We start from the raw sequence: 24,097 nt of genomic DNA, 5'->3' as shown, positions 1-24,097 counted from the left end.
ATAATCCTATAGCAACAGGAAATGTGGAGTATGGGCCTAATTAATGAGAATTTTTGTACGGGTTGATACATTTTTTTCACGTTTGACCTTGAATTACAATAGAATTTGCATTTCCTACTGACCAGGAACATTCGGCACAAAAACAGCGTGACCAAATTAAGATTGCATACCTCTAAATTGTAGGTCTTATAGCCAGCGCCTTAACTGGCTAGGTATACAAGTGTTTGATTAATGAATAATGTAAAAATCTAATAAGGGGTTAACTGTTAGTAGTCTATGAATCACACAACCACAGCAAGAGTTGGCAGTCAAGTACTGAAATGAAAGCTATTTACAGTGGTAATATACTCAGTGTCTTAACTGAAGCAATGGGGAGCATGATGACCTAAACGTATTGCTCTTTCCATGTGTTGTGTCATATTTGGTAAAAAAAACACTTAATGCTAATGACTGAAGCAACAAGTGAGGATGTTCTTGCTAACAGGAAGTGTGTGTGTGCGAGAGGGAGACAAAGAGAAAGAAAGAACATGAAGATGTTTTTATTATTTTAGCACCTTTATTACTTTAACTGATCTCTACTGTAGATTATGTCATCAGTTACTATATCCAGGAATAGGCCGACTTAAATTAGTCAGCGACATTGGGGTCATGTGAGAGGGTGGAGCTGGTAGGATGAACGTATATCAGCTATTCTTGGTGACTAGATGTCTAGATGTGAAAGGGTATGAACACCAACATGCTTGTCATAGAAAGGAGAAGGATCATCCCTGAGTCGGTCTTCAGTCTGGTAAGATTCGGGTTAACCCTAATTAATGGCTTAATAAGCTGGTTGCATTCTGTACATTATCATTTGTTTCTCATGAAGCTACATACTATACATACAACTTATTTCCCTATGAGGAGATACGGCACGGACAAACTGAAACAACTTCTGCACAATTCAAAGTTAATTTGTGGATACAGCCCCTAGAAGTTGTCTCAGAGTAGGAAAGAGTTACCAGTGGCACATGCAATTGCTTTGGAGTTGTTCAAATAATGGTTGGATATTTCTATATGATCACTCCATAAATAATCGAGACCTACAACGCAACAGTATCTCTTGCGCTTTTGACGATGATTTCACAAGGCCTTTTTCACATCATATGCCTAAATACATATAACCACATTTTTCTTTTGATTCTTTAATTACCTTACATTATGTTATTTCAAGTTCTTTGGGACGCAACATCACATTGTTATAATAAGTCTTAATTGGGCTTGCCTATATGAATGATTGAATCTTTGATTTTTGTGTCATTCACCGGTTTGCTACCGACACCCCTTACAGGGGTCAATTGACACACAACTTCTCCTCCGGTTTACTGCGCATCGCATGCAAAGAATGAAACAATATTAACATGATAACAAAGAAAGTTATCCTAGCAACAACAATAACCTATGAGGCTATTGAAGGCAACTAGGGCTTATGCTAACTTTGTGTTCGATGAAAATGATAGACCTTTCAAACGTTGTTTGCATCATAACGTTGGTAAGCGCTAAACCCAATGCCGCTAAGAGGGGAGTAAGGGAGGGCACGTACACTGAGTATACCAAGCAGTATACCAAGAGTTGAACCCTGACCTTTTTGCCCTGGGAACTCTAAAAGGTGCCAAAAGCGTTCCACAGCGATGCTGGCCCATGTTGACTCCAATGCTTCCCACAGTTGTGTCAAGTTGGCTGGATGTCGTTTGGGTTGTGGACCATGCTCGATTCACACAGGAAACTGTTGAGCTTGAAAAACCCAGCAGCATTGCAGTTCTTGACACAAATCGGTGAGCCGACTACCATGCCTCGTTCAAAAGGCCCTTAAATATTTTGTCTTGCCAATTCACCCTCTGAATGGCACATACACAATCAGTGTCTCGATTGTCTTAATTCCTTTAACTTGTCTCCTCTACTTCATCTACACTGATTGAAGTGGATTTAACAAGTGACATCAATAAGGGATCATAGCTTTCACCTGGATTCACGTGGTCAGTCTATGTTATGGAAAGAGCAGGTGACGTTAATGTTTTGTATGTCGTGAAAGGAAGATGTGTATTTCACAAATAAAGCAGATGGCATACAAAATGAACCGCCCCCCCCCCATTAATTTATTCTCTAATTATTTGCAGAGTGGAAGATCTACTCTGGTATTCATGCTTTTGCTGTTTGGTAAGTCACCTTTATCTCGTGCTTCTACACCTGCATTGCTTGCTGTTTGGGGTTTTAGGCTGGGTTTCTGTACAGCACTTTGAGATATCAGCTGATGTACGAAGGGCTATATAAATAAATTTGATTTGATCTCAATGCGCATTTATTTTATTCAATGCTTTACAGAAAAGGTTTTGGCTTGTCTCAAGAGAATCTCTGGGCTTGCCCACACATCACCCACACAGACTTTCCCATGGAAATGGTAATTCCTTCCCTTCTGGAGGTCTAGGTCAGTTTACTGTAAACCACATTGTGACACATGTTGCTACCGAGCTGACGGTTTATGACAAAGAAATGTTTCATCAGAGTAGTCATGAAACGGGTGATGTCATACATCTCCCCATCTTCGTAAGCAAGTGCAGGAATACATTACAAAAGTAGACCGATAAACGAACAACCCAGTCTCAAATGTTATTGTATGGCTTTTGGAAGAGAGAACGTTTCTTACGTTTCCAGGAACGTGTTTGTTTAGGGGACTTTTCTCTCTGCATGTGTGCACTGTGCTTAAGCTCTACCACATCCATACAACTTCTGTAATTTCCTTTGAGTCAGGACATGAGCACGCCATGCCATTCCTCCAGTGAAGCCTGCTGTCACAATAGCAGTGTGAGTTTTAGTGTTTGGGCCCCTCTGTCCTGGTTTGAAGGACTGTCAGATCTAGCATAAGCTCCTACAATTCTCTCAAGGAGTCGGGAGATAGGCATGGAGGAGCAGAAAACATTAAGGCACGGTGACAATTCTTCACTGTTTCACATCTCAAGCCAATAGAGACATTGCATAGATTCTCCCATATTCAAACACAGTCAATCAGTTATTAAGTGGTGGACGTTTATGATCTGGGTGTTGAATTCTAAGCTTAGTTTGGTGTAACTTTGGCATATTGTCTTGAATTTTTCAGGACAAGTTGCATCTGAACATCTAGTCACTGGCATTATAGGAGAATCTGTTCTGTTACCCTGTGACCTGAATTTATCCATCAACCCAGCAAGACTCCGGTTCCATTGGCAAGATCATTCAGACGTTGTGTTGTACTCTTTCAACGCAAGAGTTGAGCAAGAATATCAGAATAAACTTTACACAAACAGGACTAACGCCTTTCAGGTTGAGATGAGTTCTGGAAATATCTCTATCGAACTCAGGCAAGTAACACCTCAAGACAACCAGAAAACCTACTGGGCTTTCGCGTTGCTGTTCGACAGAAATGATCAACCTATCCATTTCACCAAAGTGTGTCAGACTACTCTGCTTGTCGCAGGTATGGCTGCGTTATTCATAGCTCTTGTGGGGGAATCATAAAGGACATTATAGCATTTATACATGGCACTTTGTGGAACCTTTCTCTCACTTCTTGTCTTTGCCTTGTACACTTTCAGCACGGTTTCCGACACCCAAATTGACTGTGAAGTACAAAGTGATGAATGCAATGTGTTTGACCCAGGGAGGCTACCCCAAACCAAAAGTCACATGGACTATCCAGGACCTCTCTCAGCCTCAGAACGGCACTCTGGAACCCAGGGAAGTACAGACCAACTTTACACTTGATCCTGAAAGTGGACTGTACACTGTCTGGAGCCAAGTGAATTTCACAAAGAATTACATAGATAATCATTCTGTGACCTGCCAGGTGTTCAACCCCGTTCTGAGAGAGACTGTGAGCAACACAACCATCATCCGCACAAGTAAGAGAATGAACATGATACAGTGTGTTTCACCCCCTCTCATTACCTAATCTTTATTAACTGAAAACTTAAACTGGTCTTGTCTTTTCCCCACAGGTGAAGGCCTTTCTCTCAGTGCTATTCTAGGCATTACACTAGGCATCACACTATTGATGCTGATTTGCGTCGGGGGAATCATTTTTGTTTACAAACAATGTAAGTTACAATTTCAGGATTTTTATTACCATAATGAACATGGATCCAGTACTGTATAAAGACACCCCATCTGTAAATACTCTGTTAGTGACAAATCTAAGGATATTACATCGATTTACATTCAACGAAGTGCTACCAACTCCCAATCACACGATAACGGCAAACCTGGGATAGCTATAGACATAACTATGCTTTGTGGAAAATAACTATTTTTCCTTTGGCACAAATACTTACTTTGAAAGTGACTACAACTACTTGAATAAAGATTCCAACATTTTTTCGGAAACTATAGGATTAGCTGCCTTCAACTAATGGCAGGGCTGCATCTGCATGTTGAAGATAGAAATAGAATCAATAGAGCGCACACAATCTCCTATACTATTCCAATCTATCTGATAGTCATACTGTATTTGATCTACACAATACATTTTTATCTGAACATTCTGTTAATGCCCATTCTCCAAAATATCCATTGCTCCAGGTGTACATAAAGGCAAAACATTTAACAAATGATATTTGATAAAGTATAAATAAGTTGTGACCCTCAACTACTTTATGACTCTTTCAACATGCCACTGAAAAGGTTGAAAGCTGCAATTAATACTGCAGAGTAATTTGAAGCCAATTGCAAGTTGGATATTTACACAGCTAATTCTCCAGTGTAAGAAAACAAACAAAATTAACACAGAATGTTAAATCAACACTGCAAGTGTTGAGTCTGGACCCATATCAAATTATTTGTGTTAAGGGATTTTTATCAATGACTAATTACGTATACATTTCAATCAGGACTGACTATTCAGAATACTATTATGTTACTCTATAGATGTATGAATTTTCTTTTAACCCTAGTACTGAATATAATGTGTGTAAATGTAATCAAGAATTAGAACAATGACTGTCTGTTCCTTGGTAGAAATGAATGAACTTATAGCGAGACTGGCTAGAATGCTTATCTAAACAGGCAGATCTTGGTTCGGGTCGTAAATTATCTTAGTAGGGAGAGACGATGTGGGAAGGCTTGAACTATACAGCCATTGTACTGGAGCGGCGATGAGACTGGGTAGTACGAAAACTAATGACGTCATTTTCAGTTTATAACCTGTGGTAAACTGTCTCATGTTCAGTACTCTCGAGAATAAACGCTGCTGATTGATTTTGAGACTGGTCTCTGTCCATTTTATGCAAATAAGAGTCTTACAAATTCTTAGGAATTGACAGAGTGTTTAATTTTAATTGGGTATTAAAACAGAGGAATTTAATTCCTGTAACAATTTGTCACATGCACCGAATACAACAGGTGTAGACCTTCCCGTGAAATGTTTACTTACTAGCCCTTAACCAACAATGACGTTAAGAAAATATTTACTAAATAAACTCTAAAAAAATAAGTAACACAGTAAAATACCGATAATTAGGCTGTAAACAGTGGGTGCCGGTACTGAGTCAATGTGCGGGGTTACAGGTTAGTTGCGGTCATTTGTACATATAGATGCCGGTTTTGTTAAATTAACACACTGCTTAGTGTAAAGCTGTGCCTTTAGTTATTGTAGAGTTACCACCCATGACCTATTTGTTTGTGACACATGGTTGCTGCATTTAGCCATTTTCAGTCTTATGAACTTCACTGATCCTAAGCAAATATGTATTTTTTTTAACACAATACCATACGTATTACACAAGGCCTTATTTTGAGGGCCTAGTGACACCCCAATGCAGGGGACTGAAACTGATACACATCACTTTGAACCAAAAACTGCACATCAATGTCATATTTCCCAGCATGTTCTATTGTAGGTACATTTTTAGAATTGTTTCAATATATGTATGCGCTGGTACTGTACATTAATTCATCAAACAATCTTATGCTACTTAAATATAAATTACAAACCATTTTTAAAAAAAATGAATCCAATATCTTACTTGGACTTATTGCACCCATTACTGAAATGTTTGTTCCAGTTTAGATGCTTTAGATAGTCTTGTAGACCAGTCTTCCAACCCTGGCAGTCACGTTGGATGCCCCCACACTGGCTAGATTCCAATAGTGATCACACATCACCTTGCAAGCCAACATAATGTGACTTGCAGGCCTGATGAGGCCTGTAAACCATGAGTTTAATGTTGTATTACACTGAAAAAAAGTATTGCATTTGTTTCTAAAGGGGTACAAACACATGCCACTGTAGTGGTGCGGTGTGGTTGTATATTATATTTCCTTCTCGTGGGACTCTTAAGACTAAGCGATTAGCCCATTAAAGGAATTATCTCCATAAGAAAGATAGCAATATGCAAGAACACAATAGTTGAGTTGCAGTAATAGGCAATTAATAAATGTTGCAAGGCATTAACAAGCATGTGCCATGGCCCATAGAAGAACAACGTATCTAAGACCCTTTTATAAGCATCTACGTTGTTTGGATTCAAAATAGAAGTTGTTGACCAATAGTTTTACTGTAAAGTTAAGATAATGATGTCTTCCTAAGACAACACAAAGCAATCCTTGTGTTGAATCGCATGATAACATATTCACTTTGGATCTCACTGGGTGAAGTCCACAGGACCAAATGTGGATGAATGCAACAAGCATGTCTATGTCACTAACAAATGCAGTCATGGGTGGTACTCAAAAGGCAAGGCACTCCGGGAAATTTTGAATAAGGCATTACACGAAACAGTGTGATTTAACACTGTTCCAGTGTCTATATGGATCCACAGACTCATCACATTGTGTTGATTTAATACTCCCAGTGTTAATTCTTTTTTTAAATCACAGTGGAGAATTTGCTGTACACCAGAACAGTGTTAAAGGTCCTGAACAGTCATTCTGAAAAGTATTGGTTCTTTCATGGCTAACAACTAAGAAGTTTGAAAAGACTGAGGCTGTGGGTGGGGAGCTTACATTATATTCATGAAATGCTTGTGTCAAGCAACTTGGATGCAGTAAAATCCACTCAAGCACATTTGGTGATACACAAAGCAACTCAAACATTGAAATTGCATTAATGCTAGATTTTTTTGTTGATATACAGTGCCTTCGGAAAGTATTCAGACCCCTTGACTTTTTCCACATTTTATCCTCAGCAATTCTCAGCAATCTACACACAATACCCCATAATGACAAAACTAAAACAGGTTTTTAGAAATGTTTGTTAATTTATACAAAATAAAAAACTGAAACCTTATTTACATAAGAATTCAGACCCTATGCTATGAGACTTGAAATTGAGCTCAGGTGCATCCTGTTTCCATTGATCATCCTTGAGATGTTTCTACAACTTGATTGTGGGAAATTCAATTGATTGGACATGATTTGGATAGACGATTGACCATTTAGGGAATTGAGTTCTCAACAGGTGTGCCAAATATTATATTATATACTATTGACTGAAATGACTAGGGGAAAAATTAACTTTAACATGCATTTCTGGCTCAAAACCTAATATAAACGTGACTATCATCGTGTCTATAATAAGTATCTTTACCGTAGATGAATAGGCTAAACCTTTAATTATATTTGCTGTCACCCTACAGTCAATTTGTCACAAGTAGAGTAGTTACCTAGCTATATAAACCACGCCCCTCTGCAAACACATCTTCTCCCATGTTGGTTAGAAGGTGTACTTATTTTAAATTAGGTAAGAGAATACCATTGGTGTATTAAAATGAGAGTTAAGGTGATGTCACCTTGTCCTGTTAATAATGAATCCAAGTGTTTGACATGGGGGAGGGGACCAGTAGCTTTATGATCAAACTTGATCAATGTAGAAGCAACTGCCATTTTTCATACTTTGGCCAACATACTTCTGGTTTACTTCAAATATCATACCATTTTATGAAAAACATGATTTTGACTGTTCATGACCTTTAATGAAATACATATGGTATTGTGTTAGGCCTTATTTTGAGCGCCTAGTTTGACGGTAATACAGGGGCCTGAAACTCAGACACATTTGAACCAAAACCATGTCTATCATTATTGTATTTCCCAGCATGCACTATTGTAGGTTGATTTTTCAAAAAAGGTTTCAAAATCTGTTTGTACACTAAATTGATGATTTAATATATATAATAAATAAATAACATACACTACCATTCAAAAGTTTGGGGTCACTTAAATGTCCTTGTTTTTGAAATAACCTCAAATTGATCAGAAATACAGTGTAGACATTGTTAATGTTGTAAATGACTTTTGTAATTGGAAACAGCAGATTCTTATTGGAATATCTACATAGGCGTACAGAGGCCCATTATCACCAACCATCACTCCTGTGTTCCAGTGGCACGTTGTGTTAGCTAATCCAAGTTTAATTTTAAAAGGCTAATTGATCATTAGAAAACCCTTTTGCAATTATGTTAGCACAGCTGAAAACTCTGGTGCTGTTTAAAGAAACAATAAACTGACCTTCTTTAGACTAGTTGAGTATCTAGAGGTTCAGCATTTGTGTGTTCGATTACAGGCTCAAAATGGCCAGAAACAAATGACTAACTTCTGAAACTCTTCAGTCATTTCTTGTTCTGAGAAATTAAGACTATTCCATGAAGGCTATTCTCGTACAATGCTGTGTACTACTCCCTTCACAGAAGAACGCAAACTGTCTAACCAGAATAGAAATAGGAGTCGTACAATACAACTATTTTCTGCCCAGGACTGGATGAATGTACTATATATCCTGGCCTCTCATTTGAGGAGTGTCAAGTATGTGAAAATCAATCTGCCCTATGTACTTTTAATAGTTGGCTGCAGTGTATTGCTCATTATGACTAAAACACTGATCTAGGTTGTGGAACCAGTGGAGTTAAAGCTACAGCAAACAGTGTTGCTGCAGGATCCAGCGATGGTGCCACAGGAGGTGTTGAGGAGCACAGCAATCTGATGTCTTCCACAACAAGCCAGGCTTTGGGCAATTGTAGTGTTGTTCAAGGTGATGGAGCTACAGCAATCAATAGTGGTGAAGCAACAGTTGACAACACTAATGGTGCTGCCACAGAAGCAAACAGTGCTGCCACAGAAGGTGTTACTGAACCAGTGGATGACATGGCAACTGACATGACTGGCCTGGTCGGGTCAGGTTACCGTGGACCACAATCCTACAGGGACATCTCTCACACCCACCAGGGGAGAGGTATGGAGGTGTTTTTTTTTATGACACCTCACACGCATTGTAAATCTTAAGCAGCAGACAAAATCCCTTTGTCGCAGAGTGTGGAGGAATGGAATGTATGATGGGATTATGGAGAACCTACCTCAGAACAGTAACATGCAAAAAATGGACTTTGGGACAATCTGTTTCGTCAGCCAAAATGGTGGTACAGTGGTTGCTCCACTAAAAGTTTTTGCAATTATGCTGCGGGATTAGAGGTAATTTATGGTTTAGTATGGTACCCTGCGTCACTACTTCATTGCTCCAGACCAGCACAAGGTGGAGTTGGAGCACTGATTATTCTTTTGAGTCCCAATGCTGGTTCAATACCCGTGCCGGTCTCAACTGGGAGACCCATGAGATGACTGTAGGTTTTTGGTTTCTTTCCATCTAAAAACATTAATAAATAATTCTAAATAATAATAATAATAATAATAATAATAATTCTAATAAGTATTATCATTATTATTATGTATCACATCCGACCGTGATTGGGAGTCCCATAAGACTTAGAGCGTTTCTCTCCCTCTAAAAACAGAAATAAATGTTTTGGCCTTTACAAATATTATTTTGGCCTTTTTATACAGATTACAATCATTTTCGTTTTTTTGAAAACGAAATAACCTCAAATATCATTTATATATTATCAAGTTGATGGCACAGTCATAGAGCCAGCACCTAACATAAAGCTGAGTGACTCACTCATTTATGGCTTTGGATCAAAATAAATAAGTACCAACATTCTTTCTGATAGTCTTTAATAAAGAAATGTTTTGGTTATCCTGACCTGGACACCATGTGCAGTATTATAACAGCCCTCCTGATTGGCACAGCGGTCTAAGATGCTGCATTGCAGTGCAAAATGCATTGCTACAGATGTAGGTTTGATACCCATATGTAATTATTGACGATCATATTTATCGACAATCATATTATTTGATATACTGTAGGCCTACAGTAGGCGCCATGAGTCTCACTAGTGTTGAGTAATGTGTCGTTAAAAGTGGTGTGGGTCTTATTCTTTTAAAGAGCATATTGCAGTTACAAGCAATAGGATTTTAAGCAATAGCCTACAAATATTTTAGCACTGTTTCACGCTGCTCTGAGACAAGCATGGGTTACTGATCTTGATAAATCAATGAGATTTACACTGAATCTCCGTTTGGGTATTGGTTAAACTACAGTTATACAATAAAGGTGGAGAAATGTTATGCTCTTAGTGCAGCAGTCAGTTCAGAACAAATTCTTATTTACAAAGACAGCCTACTCCTTCCCCCACATCGGGGAATTGAACCCCGGTATCCCACGTGCCTGCACAACAAGGGGATTATTTTGCTAAATAGCCCAGTACTGTAGCCTACTCACGACCGTCACGTTGTACAGCGTCATATTTTCCGTTCCATCCAAACGGAAAGCCAGAGTTTTTTTTCTTTTTTTCTTGGAATAAAAACACAATAATATTAATCAAATGAAGTAAGCAAAATGACTTAAAATCAGTCCCATATACTATGTTCTTACAAAAAGGTTTTAAATTCTCTAGTACAGCACTATTGAAGGCTATCAAATGTTTCTCAGATTCCCTCTGGTGGTCAAACTAGCACTAACTAGATTTAATGGTTATGATGGCTGCCACGTTATTTACGAACAACTGTAATGACGATAGACGGAATATGAAAATGAATGTTGTTTTTGTTGTTATTAAAAGTTAAATGACGACGTTATAACAAAACATTGTAACTTGAAGAGTTTTCATAATATGTACCTGATGTTTGTATACTGTACGTTGTGTGAAAAATGTCCAGATCAAAGAGAATGTTTTAGTTGTTAGTTGTCTAAATTGGATCTGAGTAAAATCCAGACCTTGCCTCGTAACAAGTGGCGCCCAGAGAACTTGCCATGAAGACGGAAATGCCCCTTTCTGACCTGAGGGTATAAAACATGTGAGTTAAGAATTAACATATCAGACTAGGTGACCACGAGGTTGAAGACAAAGAAACCTTTTAAAAATCTATGCTACGTATGAGGGTGAATTCAAGCAGGACCACTCGGTTACCACTCTCCAAGCAGAGTTTACAAATGTATCCAAGTGTACTTTTCTCTCATGCACTCTCTCTTTTTTAAATCCCCATTGTGTGATATTGTGTTGGCCCGCTAAGGACCTGTTTCATGTGTGTTTGTGTATCTTATATTATAATTTTAGCTCGTTAGTAAATAAATAATCAACTCAATTGGTGTGACACTGACTTATTTAGTGGGACTCGGGTTTGTGCAGATTCCCGGATTATGCGACGTTAAGGATGAGACTGTAGAGGAATAGAGGAAATTAATCAATTAGCTACTGTTGTAAAATCGATATTCTGATATTCTTTGAGTTAATTTGGGAAATGGAAACTCAATAAAAAACAAACTTTCCCATGGTGCCCCAGGTTACTGAGTTAACCACAATTATTAACAGTTAATCATTCGATGAACAGCAGTTGTCACAATCAATACAATGTCACAACAGTAAGCATGCAACTGGACAAACATTAGTGGTAAGAAATTGTGTTTTCGGACAGGCCTTAGCCTGAACTAGATGCAGATAGATGAGACGATTGTGTACTGTATCTCATGACACACGTTTATAGGCAGTCCTTATCTTGACAATTATAGACGTGACGAGTTTTAATAATATTTCTTGCGGCCACCTGTAACAGTTTGTGTTATTTGATTGTTTCCTTAGGTTACCGCTGGAAGGCACCCTTATCCTGGTTTCTAGTTTCCAAGTTACCCTTATTGTTACTTATTGGATTCACCTGTGTTTAATGACCTCTGTTCACCTGGTTGCCTTGTTATTTTGGTTCCTCAGCTGGCCTGGATCTTTGCTTAGGTCTCATGTTTTATTAGTGGGCTCTTATGCGGTTGTCTTGTTTCTGTTAAGACTAAGTAAAAGTTCTGGATTTTACCCTTACCTCTGCTTGCTGTGTTTCTCTGCGCCTGGGTTCGAACTAGCATTATTGTTACACTACCTAGCTAAGATTCTTGACGTTGGATTAAGACGAGACTATAGCGTCCATAAAGTGACCATTAGATTTAAATTTATAATTTATCACTTTCACATGCACATTGAATAGCTAACTAGCTAATGTTGCCTAGTGAAGATTAGCTTGCCTGTACAAATTCCAGCAGCTAGTCTCTGAAGCTAATTAACAGCAATCAGCTGAAAGCTAGCTAGCTGATGAACAGGCAAATAAATGTAGCTAACCAATGAAAGTGATTTTGTTTTGATTAGCTAGGTAGCTAACTAGCTCATGTAATGTTATACCAGTCAGATGAGAGCTAACTTTGGCTAAGTAGCTAACAAACAAGCGAGGAAAGCTAGCTAGCTAGCTATAATTTTGCCAAGTAAGTTTTTTTCTCATAAGGCTGAAGTCATCTGTAAACTTCTGATCTAGACACTTGCGGGTAATCGGTGCACAAACAAATATGCACAAAGCGAACGTCCTTGGCTGCAATGCTAGCCAAGTAACTCTAGCTAGCTAGGTAACCTTAGCCAACGTATGACTGTAACTTTAGCTAATGTGTATGGCCAGTTCATGCACCACAATATCATACTTCCTTAAACAAAACGTAACTAGTTAACTTTAGTTATGTTAACTTTAAAACCACCAAACGTTGGGAAACTGCCACACTAATCGCGTTCATTCGTATTGCACAGATCAATCTATGATAACGTAAGATGAAGTAGACAGATTTTACATAGGACAAACACTGCAGTTTACTACACTACATTTCCTCAACTAAGAACAACCAAGGCCACAACACAATCCAGAGTTGAGAAAACAAATTAGTTGAGAAAAAATAAGTTAGCTATGTTTATTTTTTATTTATTTAATGGGGATAGGGTCTTGTTTCCTGAATTTCCACCTGACTGATGTGCCCAAAGTAAACTGCCTGTTACTCAGGCCAGGATATGCATATAATTGGTAGCATTGGATAGAAAACACTTTGAAGTTTTACAAATGTTAAAATCATGTCTGAGACTATAACAGAATTGATATGGCAGGCAAAAATCCAAAGAAAAACCAACCAGATTTTTTTTTTAGGTCCCAGGCTCCTATAATGGAAACCTATTGTTCCTGTGTAATTCCGTCTCCCAGATTGCAATTCCTATGGCTTCCACTAGATGTCAACAGCCTTTATTCAATGTTTCAGGCTTGTTTTTTGAAAAACGGGCAAGAATTTGGAGTTTTGGTTAGGAGAGCACCGGAACAATATCAGTCTTTCGGTGCGCACTTACTAATTTTGCTTTCCTATTGAACATACTACTTTCCGTATGAAATATTATAGTTTATTTACATTTTAGAGTACCTGAGGATTTAATAGAAACGTTGTTTGACTTGTTTGGACAAAGTTCAGCGGTAGCTTTTTAGACTCCTTCGTCTGCATGTTGAACGAGTGGATTACTGAAATCGATGGCGCCAACTAAACTGACTTTTTGGGATATAAAGAAGGATTTTATCTAACAAAATGACCATTCATGTTGTAGCTGGGACCCTTGGGATTGAAAACAGAGGAAGATCTTCAAAGTAAGTGATTTATTTAATCGCTATTTGTGATTTTATGAAGCCTGTGCTGGTTGAAAAATATGTTAATGTGGGGCGCCGCCCTCAGACAATCGCATGGTATGCTTTCGCCGTAAAGCCTATTGTTAATCTATCTGCGTTGTCTGATTTACAAGACTTTAAGCTTTTAAATGATATAAGATACTTGTATGTTCATGAATGTTTAATATTACAATTATTTATTTGAATTGCGCGCCCTCCAATTTCACCGGATGTTGTCGGCTGGTGTCCCGCTAGCTAAATTGGTCTGCCTGCTCTTCAGGCAGATATTCTGAGAGCAGGTTTGTGTCTCCTTCTTCTGTACATGAAAAACTGTTTAATACTGTGTAACACAATAGTGTCTTTGGAAAACTGGTTCATATATCCCGAAGTCAATAGCCAATGTGTATATGTATATATTTATGTTGCCGTTAATGTGTTGAAAGCTTATTTTGGCAGGTTAACCAAGTGTATGCTGGCTGAGCTAGCCATGTTAATGATGAGCTAACTAGCACAGTCAGTCAGTGCACTGTAATGTCACGCTAGCTATTGCTTGCAGGTGATTTATTGAAATATTAACGTTGCGTTATGCTAATGAGCTTGCGCTGATAATTACACTCCTGGATACAGGTTTTTTTCGTAGCCAAACGTGATGAACAAAACGGAGCGATTTGTCCTACACAAATAATATTTTTGTAAAAACTGAACATTTGCTATCTAACTGAGCCTCCTCATTGAAAACATCTGAAGTTCTTCAAAGGTAAATTATTTTATTTTAATGCTTTTCTTGTTTTTGTGAAAATGTTGCATGCTGAATGCTAGGCTTAATGCTATGCTAGGCTATCAATACTCTTACACAAATGCTTGTTTAGCTATGGTTCAAAAGCATATTTTGAAAATCTGAGATGACAGTGTTGTTAACAAAAGGCTAAGCTTGAGAGCAAATATATTTATTTCATTTCATTTGCGATTTTCATGAATAGTTAACGTTGTGTTATGGTAATGAGCTTGAGGCTATAAATAGGATCCCGGATACGGGATTGCTCGTCGCAACAGGTTAAGTGAATGTTTGTTTTCTTAGTACCTTAAAAGGTTTATATAAAAAGGTTTGTACTTGTGCTCTGTATTTATGGATTAATGTCACTTCACATGAAGGACATGTATCATTACTGTTGCTCCTATCTAAAAGATATCTCGTGTCCTACCTAATCAGTGAACGTGTGGCTGTGACCGTTCGTTCTGTCCATGTCTGTCATCACTGTTTGATATATTTTACTGCAGGTATGCTTTACTGTATTTCTATTATTTTCTTAACACAACACATTTATATATTCACTTTGTGCATTGAGTCAGATATATTCTGAGAGCAACGTGTGGCTGTGACTGTCGTGTCATTTCTTGTTATCACTGTTTGATATATTTTACTGCAGATTTTTAAAAAACAAGTCAACCTGAAGTTCGGGTGTCCGTGTGCCTTTCTTCTGGCTGGCTATATGAAGTTGGTTACACATGGGTGGAATGGGAAGTGTGGTGGTCATGTGAATTTCCTTTCGGGCTTCAGACAAATGCCCAATTCTCACTTAAAATGTAGATGTTTAAATTAAGGTGTTTCAGCTAAACAAACTATAATAATACTTTTCTTGTGACTTGTTGTTTGCAGTTACTTCATGTCAATGCAGATGAATACAGGATTAACCATATCACTTTAGGTTAATGAGGTCGAGGTACACATAGTGGAGATCCACATGCTGAACAGTAGTAAAGCTATACAGTACCATAGTCATGTCTCATCTACCCATTCACCAGAAATGTGTAGGACCCACCTGGGTGATGCTATAGCAGCTATTTTGCATCCGAAGCTCACCACACCTCCGCTATCACAGTTACGGGTAAAGGAGGGAATGATGCTAATTAGGAACCAGGGGGTGATTAGGTGGTGATGGTGTAACTATGTGGAAGGAATCTGTTAACTTGGTGCTCATGTTCAGTGGACAGACTTGCCCAGTGGAAAGCAAGAAATTGTACATAACAGGTATTTGACAGTTTTTTGGGGTACATATTTTGTGTATTTGACTTGTATTATATTGAGCATGAACCTATGAAGTACACGGAAGTTGTTTTTTCCCCCACCATAGGCCAGAGAGAATACCTGTAGCTAGCCACCTTACTCTTTCTGCATGCCTTTGTGTGACAAGTTACTGTAGGTGTTCTAAAGTTGATGTTCTGAAAATAAGACCATGTAATCCTCACACTCGTACAGGTGTGTTTTCTGACTGACTCGAGGAAACATTCAGTCTGCTCAACTGACCTTGTGTTAAATGATGGTGTCCTATTATTATCTATCATTTGTACATTTTATTTCTGAATAATGTATATTGAAATGAATCCACATAACATTGATTTCTTTATTTTAATGTTTGACTTTTAATGCTGGTGTTTTTCCTATACGGTAGATGTCATAAAGTTGTGCCATTATGATGCGTTTGTGTTTGGAAACGTCCTAAAGTGGAGATGTGGTTAGATGTGGTAGAGAGCCCCCTCTGCTGGATTCATGTAGCATGACACTTACTGTTTGTTGCATAGTTCAGAGGTGTAGTGGCCCAAAGACAAACATGTTAATAGAGTCATCTTAATCTTTAATGGAAATGTCATTGAATGTGTTTTATGAATGGTCAAAAGTTAAGAGATCCAATCCAGTTGCGTTGCATGGGAAAAATCTCTGGGGACGCCAAGCCAAAAAAAAGCCGTATTGCAATCTGTGTTGTGTTAAAAGGGTTTGCTCTGTGACCTGTTAGTTATATGCCATGCCACTGTGATATATAGGCCGAGACAATAAGACAGTGGCAGAATAAATTCAACCACACCTTTGTTTCATCACAAAACCGGAGAGCATCATCTGTCCAGTGGAGTCCACAAAGCATTTTGCATCTAACAAACAGTTTCATGACCTACAGCATGGTCAAGCAAGTTAATGTTTACGTCATTTTTGGACTACTAAACAACCATGCTTAGTTTAAAACAGTGACAAAACTTAAAGATACCAAAAACGATTTTGTCCAATCAACGTAAGCTATATATGTGGCTGTCCATGGTACTGATTTATGTGTGTGCATGCGTGCAAGTAGAAAAAAACATGTTGACACACCCTCCTCTTTCACATTGCCGAAACGGTCTATGACTGTCATATCTTACGAACTGACTCGAAGCCCGTAACAAAGAGGGAGACAACACAGAGATAAAGGAATTAACTAAAATATATGATATAAGGTAAACTATATTCCATTAACAATGGTGTGTGTCGTCAGCAGTGTATTGGGCCGACCAACCTGCATTGTGTCCCACCACCCACCACCCACCAACCCCTCTTTTACACTACTGCTACTCTCTGTTCATTATATATGCATAGTCACTTTAAGCATATCTACATGTACATACTACCTCAAACAGCCTGACTAACCGGTGTCTGTATGTAGCCTCGCTACTTTTATTGCCTCACTACTGTATATAGCCTGTCTTTTTTACTATTGTTTTATTTCTTTACTTACCTATTGTTCACCTAATACCTTTTTTGCACTATTGGTTAGAGTCTGTAAGTAAGCATTTCACTGTAAGGTCTACTATACCTGTTGTATACGGCGCACGTGACAAATAAACTTTGATTTGTAAGTGAGTAGATGCGTACATAGATGTGATAATGAGGGGTGTTGAGAGATGCCAAAATAAACAAACAAAAAGCCCCAAAATGCCACAACAAAAAAACAACAGTGTGTCTGCGTGGAAAGAGTATCCTCGATGAATGGGGGAAGGTGTATTTATCCCCGGGACACACCCGAGCCAAGATGTGTCCCATTTCGCTAACGAACCTCCTAGCTCTGCCCACCGACATCTTAAGGAAAACAAGGACAGAGAGAAAGAATTTGTCAGAAGGAGTGGGAGGGTCATCACAAGCCCCCCCCAGATTAAACCGGGGGACCATCAAGGACCCCAGAACACCAGACCAACCTAAAAACTAAAAAAGCAAACTACCGTTCAAAAGTTTTTGTCCATTAAAATAACATCAAATTGATCAGAAATACAGTGTAGACATTGTTAATGTTGTAAATGACTATCGTAGCTGGAAATGGATGATTTTTAATGGAATATCTACATAGGCGTACAGAGGCCCATTATCAGCAACCGTGCTATTTAATCAATTAGCCTGCCTAGATGGCCAGCATCCCGAAGTCGCCTCTTCGCTGTTGATGTTGAGACTGGGGTTTTGCGGGTACTATTTAATGAAGCTTCCAGTTGAGGACTTGTGAGGCGTAAGTTTCTCAAACTAGACACTCTAATGTAGTTGTCCTCTTGCTCACTTGTGCACCGGGGCCTCCCACTCCTCTTTGTATTCTCGTTCGAGCCAGTTTGTGCTGTTTTGTGAAGGGAGTAGTATACAGTGTTGTACGGGATCTTCAGTATCTTGGCAGATTCTCACATGGAATAGCCTTCATTTCTCAGAACAAGAATAGACTGACAAGTTTCAGAAGAAAGTATATTTTTCTGGACATTTTGAGCCTGTAATCGAACCCACAAATGCTGATGCTCCAGATACTCAACTAGTGTAAAGAAGGCCAGTTTTATTGCTTCTTTAAAACCTGTTTAGGAAGCTGCGAATTTTCGCAGCTTTTTGTTAAAAATCGCGCAACATTTCAACGTCCTGCTACTCATGGCAGGAATATAGTATTTGCATATGATTAGTATGTGTGGATAGAAAACACTCTGAAGTCTCTAAAACTGGTTAAATAATGTCTGTGGCTTTAACAGAACGTGTTTAGGAGTAAAAATCCAGAGGAAAACTGTTCACAAAAAACACAAAAATATCCATCCGCCAGTATCTATTGTCTACGGCAAGGGAAAATAGAGACCCGTTTACAGTGCCTACAGCTTCCGCATGATGTCGTCAGTACTGGCATTTCATTGGTAGTTTATCCTTGGTGTGATGACGAATAGGCACTTCCTGTCTTGGGGTCCACCGAAGGAAGTTATGAAAGGGCAGAATGGACGATGACTTCGAGACTTGCTGCTATCGAATACAGATCACCCGTGATCAATTTTATCGATTATTAACATTTATTAATACCTAAAGTTGGTTTACAAAAGTAGTTTGAACTGATTTGTAAAAGTTTATAGGCAACTATTTGTAATTTTAAACGATGACGTTGCGTTTTGGAAAGGTGCTTTTTCCTGGATCAGACGGGCTTCATAAATGGACATTTTGGGTATACTTTGACGGATTTAATCGGGAAAAAGACCCAATTGTGATGTTTATGGGACATATAGGAGTGCCAACAAAGAAGCTCGTCAAAGGTAATGAATGTTTTATATTTTATTTCTGTGTTTTGTGTAGCGCCGGCTACGCTAATTCTTTTGTTTGCGTCTCGTTCAGGTATTTCGGGGGGGTGCATGCTATCAGATAATATAATAGCTTCTCATGCTTTTGCCGAAAAGCATTTTACAAATCTGACATGTTGGCTAGATTCACAACGAGTGTAGCTTTAATTGAATACCCTGCATGTGTGTTTTAATGAAAGTTTGAGTTTGTTTTATCGAGTACTACAGTTGGCGCTCTGAAATTTCCGCTGATTTTGGTCCCTGTACAGGGACCACAGCCATAAGGGTCGTTATGGATTGGAGTCACCTGGGATCAGAGTATTTAAACTGTCACTAATCACCTCTCTCTCCGCTCCTCCAGGTATGAACCTGTTTTGTTTGTTCTTCTGTACTTTTGCATAGTTTTCACTCAGTCATTCACACACACAGATTCACACATCCATACACTTTACATACACCTTACATTATGATACTTCCACACTTCATTCCTTTTTCTTTGTTTAAAGTTAATAGTTTTGTTTACAATAAAGAACATTTTTTAATTGGCCCATACCTGTTCGCGTCCCCTCATTTTTGCCACAGGCTTTGAGCTCAGAGGCACCTGTGTCCTTCAGGATCTTCACTGGGACTGGGTCGTTACTTCCTAACAGACACACAACCCTCAGTAATAAAATGCAATAATCTGGGTCAATTGGGAATTTCACATGCACCTGGGCATGAGACAAAGTGACAGGAGTGAACAGATGTGGGACAGCAAACACCGTAGGCTTAGGTTTAATGTTAGCGTGAGTACTGAATTTACCCATAGCCCTGAGAACAGGACATTTGTTTTTCCAATGACCTGAACCCTGACAGTAGTGACAGTTGACTGAAGCCAGCTTTACCACAGGAGCCAGGCTCAACCCTATATGACTGAGTGTCTCGGTGGGAGAGGCAAAAATCTCCCTGAACGCCCTTTCTCACTCTGAATACAGGGCTCTGCAAAGCCACTTTTGTGAGTCAAAACATTCTCGTCCACCAAAACCACAGCTTCAGAGACGGTCTTCACTTTTTGTTAGTTAATGTACATGGCTATTCGATCAAGGATTGTGTCCATAAAATTCTAGCATAATCAGATCACACAGCCCCTGGAAAGTCTTAACGGCAGAGGCGGGACACCAGCGAATAAACTTTGAAGATAACTCACGCAAACTCAACATGAATCTGTTTCTCAGCCCTTTTTAAAGTTCTAAATCGTTGACGGTAAGCCTCAGGAACCAATTCATAAATCTGTAACAGCCATTTTAAGTGTCCAAATCAGAATCAGGCCAACTCCTAGCATAAGGCCAGCTGTAAGTTTCCAACAATATCAAATGTGTCCGTGGCACAACCGAGAGAGGAGCAACCCCTAGGTGAATCAGGGTCACCATCCCTAAGCAAACTCTCGAGAGCTTTCCATCCCTAACCAATTCTAGCCGCTCTTGTTGCAGCTTGATTTTAGCGTGCTCCAAATCTAGTTTAAATTCCAATTCCTCGTCATACTTAACACAGTTATTTCTGCTGTTCAAAAGGAAGACTACTATGGCGATCAGACGGAGCGACCTTTAGTCTACAGCTTATCATGAGACACTCTACCTCAGGCGAGACTTCCTCAGGCAACGGGTGGCTACTTTGAAGAATCTGAAATCTAAAATATATTTTGATTTGTTTAACACTTTTTTATTTCGTTGTGTTGATGTCTTCACTATTGTTCTACAATGTAGAAAATAGTAAAAATAAACACATGAATGAGTAGGTGTGTCCTAACTTTTGACTGGTACTGTACGTTAGAGGTTCATTGATCAAGGATGACACTGATTTTCAAAGTTAAAGAATAGGATCAAATGATTTGTGATTTGATTTAGTCCTATTTTTTTTTTACATCGATTTTTGGATTAAATGGAGACATGAATCCAACATATCAATTATTAATTTATATTCAAACTGGAATTAAAGCCAGACTCAGTGATAAGTGATTGTTTTGCTTACTATGTTTTATTATTGTTCTATGTAAAGTGTTGTGATTCTAAATGCACTTAAAATAACATTTGATTTGATTTAGAACAAGCACAGTGATGATGTATACACAGACACAGACATGATGTATAGATAAGCAAAATATCTGACATTGTATTCCCATTTGAACTTGCGGTTCTTTTTAAGTGGTTGAAACAGCAGTGATAACACATTTAGGTGACAACTAAATCAAAAATAAGATGTTGATTTTCCATTGGAATTTGGCTGTGCTTTTAGATGTTCGAAAGCAAAGTGATAACAACGTCGGGAATTAAATGAGTGGGTGAAAATAGGTTGGAATCTCATCGATCAATGTACTGTATCTACCAAATATCACCAAATTCTCCATGTTGAAATCACATTCTGAGTCCAGTGAACAGATTATCCATTATATCACTTGTCAAACTCATTCCACGGAGGGCAGCATGTCTGTGGGTTTTCCCTATACTCTTGTATTTGATTGATTAAAGTCACTAATTAGTAATGAACTCCCCTCACCTGGTTGTCTAGGTCTTAATTGAAAAGGAAACCATTAAACCAGCAGACACTTGGCCCTCTGTGGAATGAGTTTGACACCCCTGCATTATGTTGACCAGATACTCTAGTGGCCGCTCTAACAATTCAAATAAATGTCTTCAGAAATGAAAGGCGGTCAGGAGGAAGTAATATCAGGTGGGAACATTCTAATGAAAGGCAGTCAGGAGGAAGTAATATCAGGTGGGAACATTCTAATGAAAGGCAGTCAGGAGGAAGTAATATCAGGTGGGAACATTCTAATGAAAGGGCAGATATGCGTGTGAACAACAGGCACAACAGTTTCCACTAGTTACCAGTGGTGGAAAAAGTACTCAATTGTCATACTTGAGTAAAAGTAAAGATACCTTAATAGAATATTACTCAATTAAAAGTGAAAGTCACCCAGTAAAATACTACTTTAGTAAAAGTTTAAAAGTATTTGGTTTTAAATTGACTTAAGTATCAAAAGTAAATGGAATTGCTCAAATGTACTTACAGTTGAAGTCGGAAGTTTACAAACGCTTAGGTTCACTGTATCACAATTTCAGTGGGTCAGAAGTTTACATACACTAAGTTGACTGTGCCTTTTAAACAACAGCTTTAGAAGCTTCTGATAGGCTAATTGACATCACGTGAGTGAATTGGAGGTGTACATGTGGAAGTATTTCAAGGCCTACCTTCAAACTCAGTGCTTCTTTGCTTGACATCATGGGAAAATCAAATGAAATCAGCCAAGACCTCAGAAAAAACATTGTAGACCTCCACGTTTGGTTCATCCTAGGGAGTAATTTCCAAACACCTGAAGGTACCACATTTTTCTGTACAAACAATATTGCGCAAGTATAAACACCATGGGACCACGCAGCTGTCATACCGCTCAGGAAGGGCACGTGTTCTGTCTCCTAGAGATGAACGTACTTTGGTGCGAAAAGTGCAAATCAATCCCAGAACAACAGCAAAGGACCTTGTGAAGATGCTGGAGGAAACGGGTACAAAAGTATCTATATTCACAGTAAAACGAGTCCTATATCGACATAACCTGAAAGGCCACTCAGCAAGGAAGAAGCCACTGCTCCAAAACTGCCATAAAAAAGCTAGACTACGGTTTGCAACTGCACATGGGGACAGAGATCGTACTTTTTGGAGAAATGTCCTCTGGTCTGATGAAACAAAAATAGAACTGTTTGGCCATAATGACCATCGTTACGTTTGGAGAAAAAATGGGGAGGCTTGCAAGCTGAAGAACACCATCCTACCGTAAAGCACGGGGGTGGCAGCATCATGTTGTGGGGGTGCTTTGCTGCAGGAGGGACCGGTGCACTTCACAAAATAGATGGCATCACGAGGAAGGGAAATTATGTGGATATATTGAAGCAACATCTCAAGGCATCAGTCAGGAAGTTAAAGCTTGGTCGCAAATCGGTTTTCCAAATGGACAATGACCCCAAGCATACTTCCAAAGTTGTGGCAAAATGGCTTAAGGACAACAAAGTCAAGGTTTTGGAGTGGCCATCACAAAGCCCTCACCTCAATCCTATAGAACATTTGTTCCCAGAACTAAGAAAGCGTGTGCAAGCAAAGAGGCCTACAAACCTGTCTCAGTTACACCAGCTCTGTCAGGAGGAATGGGCCAAAATTCACCCAACTTATTGTGGGAAGCTTGTTTAAGGCTAACTGAAACATTTGAACCAAGTTAAAAAATGTAAGGGCAATGCTACCAAATACTAATTGAGTGTATGTTAACTTCTGACCCACTGGGAATGTGATGAAATAAATAAAAGCTGAAATAAATCATTCTCTCTACTAATTATTCCGACGTTTCACATTCTTAAAATAAAGTGGTGATCCCAACTGACCTAAGACAAGGGATTTTTACTAGGATTAAATGTCAGGAGTAGTGAAAAACTGAGTTTAAATGTATTTGGCTGAGTTTAAATGTATTTTTTTTACTGACAGATAGCCAGGGACAAATTAAGCATTTGTGTTTAGTGAGTTTAGATCAGAGGCAGTAGGGAAGACCAGGGATGTTCTTTTGATAAGTGTATGATTTGGACCATTTTCCTGTCAAAAGTACTTTTGAGTGTCAGGAAAAACGTATGGAGTAAAAATGACATTTGATTTAGGAATAAGTTATTAAAAGTTGGCAAAAATATAAATATAAAGTAAAGTACAGATACCTAAAAAAAAACCGACTTAAGTAGTTTTTTATAGTATTTTTTACTTTAGTACTTTACACCACTGCTAGTTACCACAGCCATGAAAATAAAATAAAATGCTTTTTGGTTTTAATTTAAGGTTAGGCATAAGGTTAGCAGTGTGGTTAACGTTAGGTTTAAAATCACATTTT

At 38.6% G+C, this 24,097-nt stretch overlaps 1 protein-coding gene across 1 annotated transcript; it reads left to right on the top strand.

The window, feature by feature from the left end:
- The first annotated feature begins 509 nt into the window (after positions 1-509).
- LOC112224919 (T-lymphocyte activation antigen CD80-like) lies at positions 510-5,248 on the top strand. The gene is made up of 5 exons (XM_024388516.2): positions 510-787; positions 2,154-2,193; positions 3,131-3,487; positions 3,606-3,911; positions 4,008-5,248. Exons 1-5 carry the CDS (start codon positions 725-727, stop codon positions 4,163-4,165), a joined length of 924 nt encoding a protein of 307 aa, XP_024244284.1. The 5' UTR covers positions 510-724; the 3' UTR covers positions 4,166-5,248.
- The last annotated feature ends 18,849 nt before the right edge of the window (positions 5,249-24,097 follow it).

This window comes from Oncorhynchus tshawytscha, linkage group LG26 (assembly GCF_018296145.1).
Source record: "Oncorhynchus tshawytscha isolate Ot180627B linkage group LG26, Otsh_v2.0, whole genome shotgun sequence".
NCBI lineage: Eukaryota > Metazoa > Chordata > Actinopteri > Salmoniformes > Salmonidae > Oncorhynchus > Oncorhynchus tshawytscha.
This window is presented reverse-complemented; position numbering and strand designations above follow the sequence as displayed.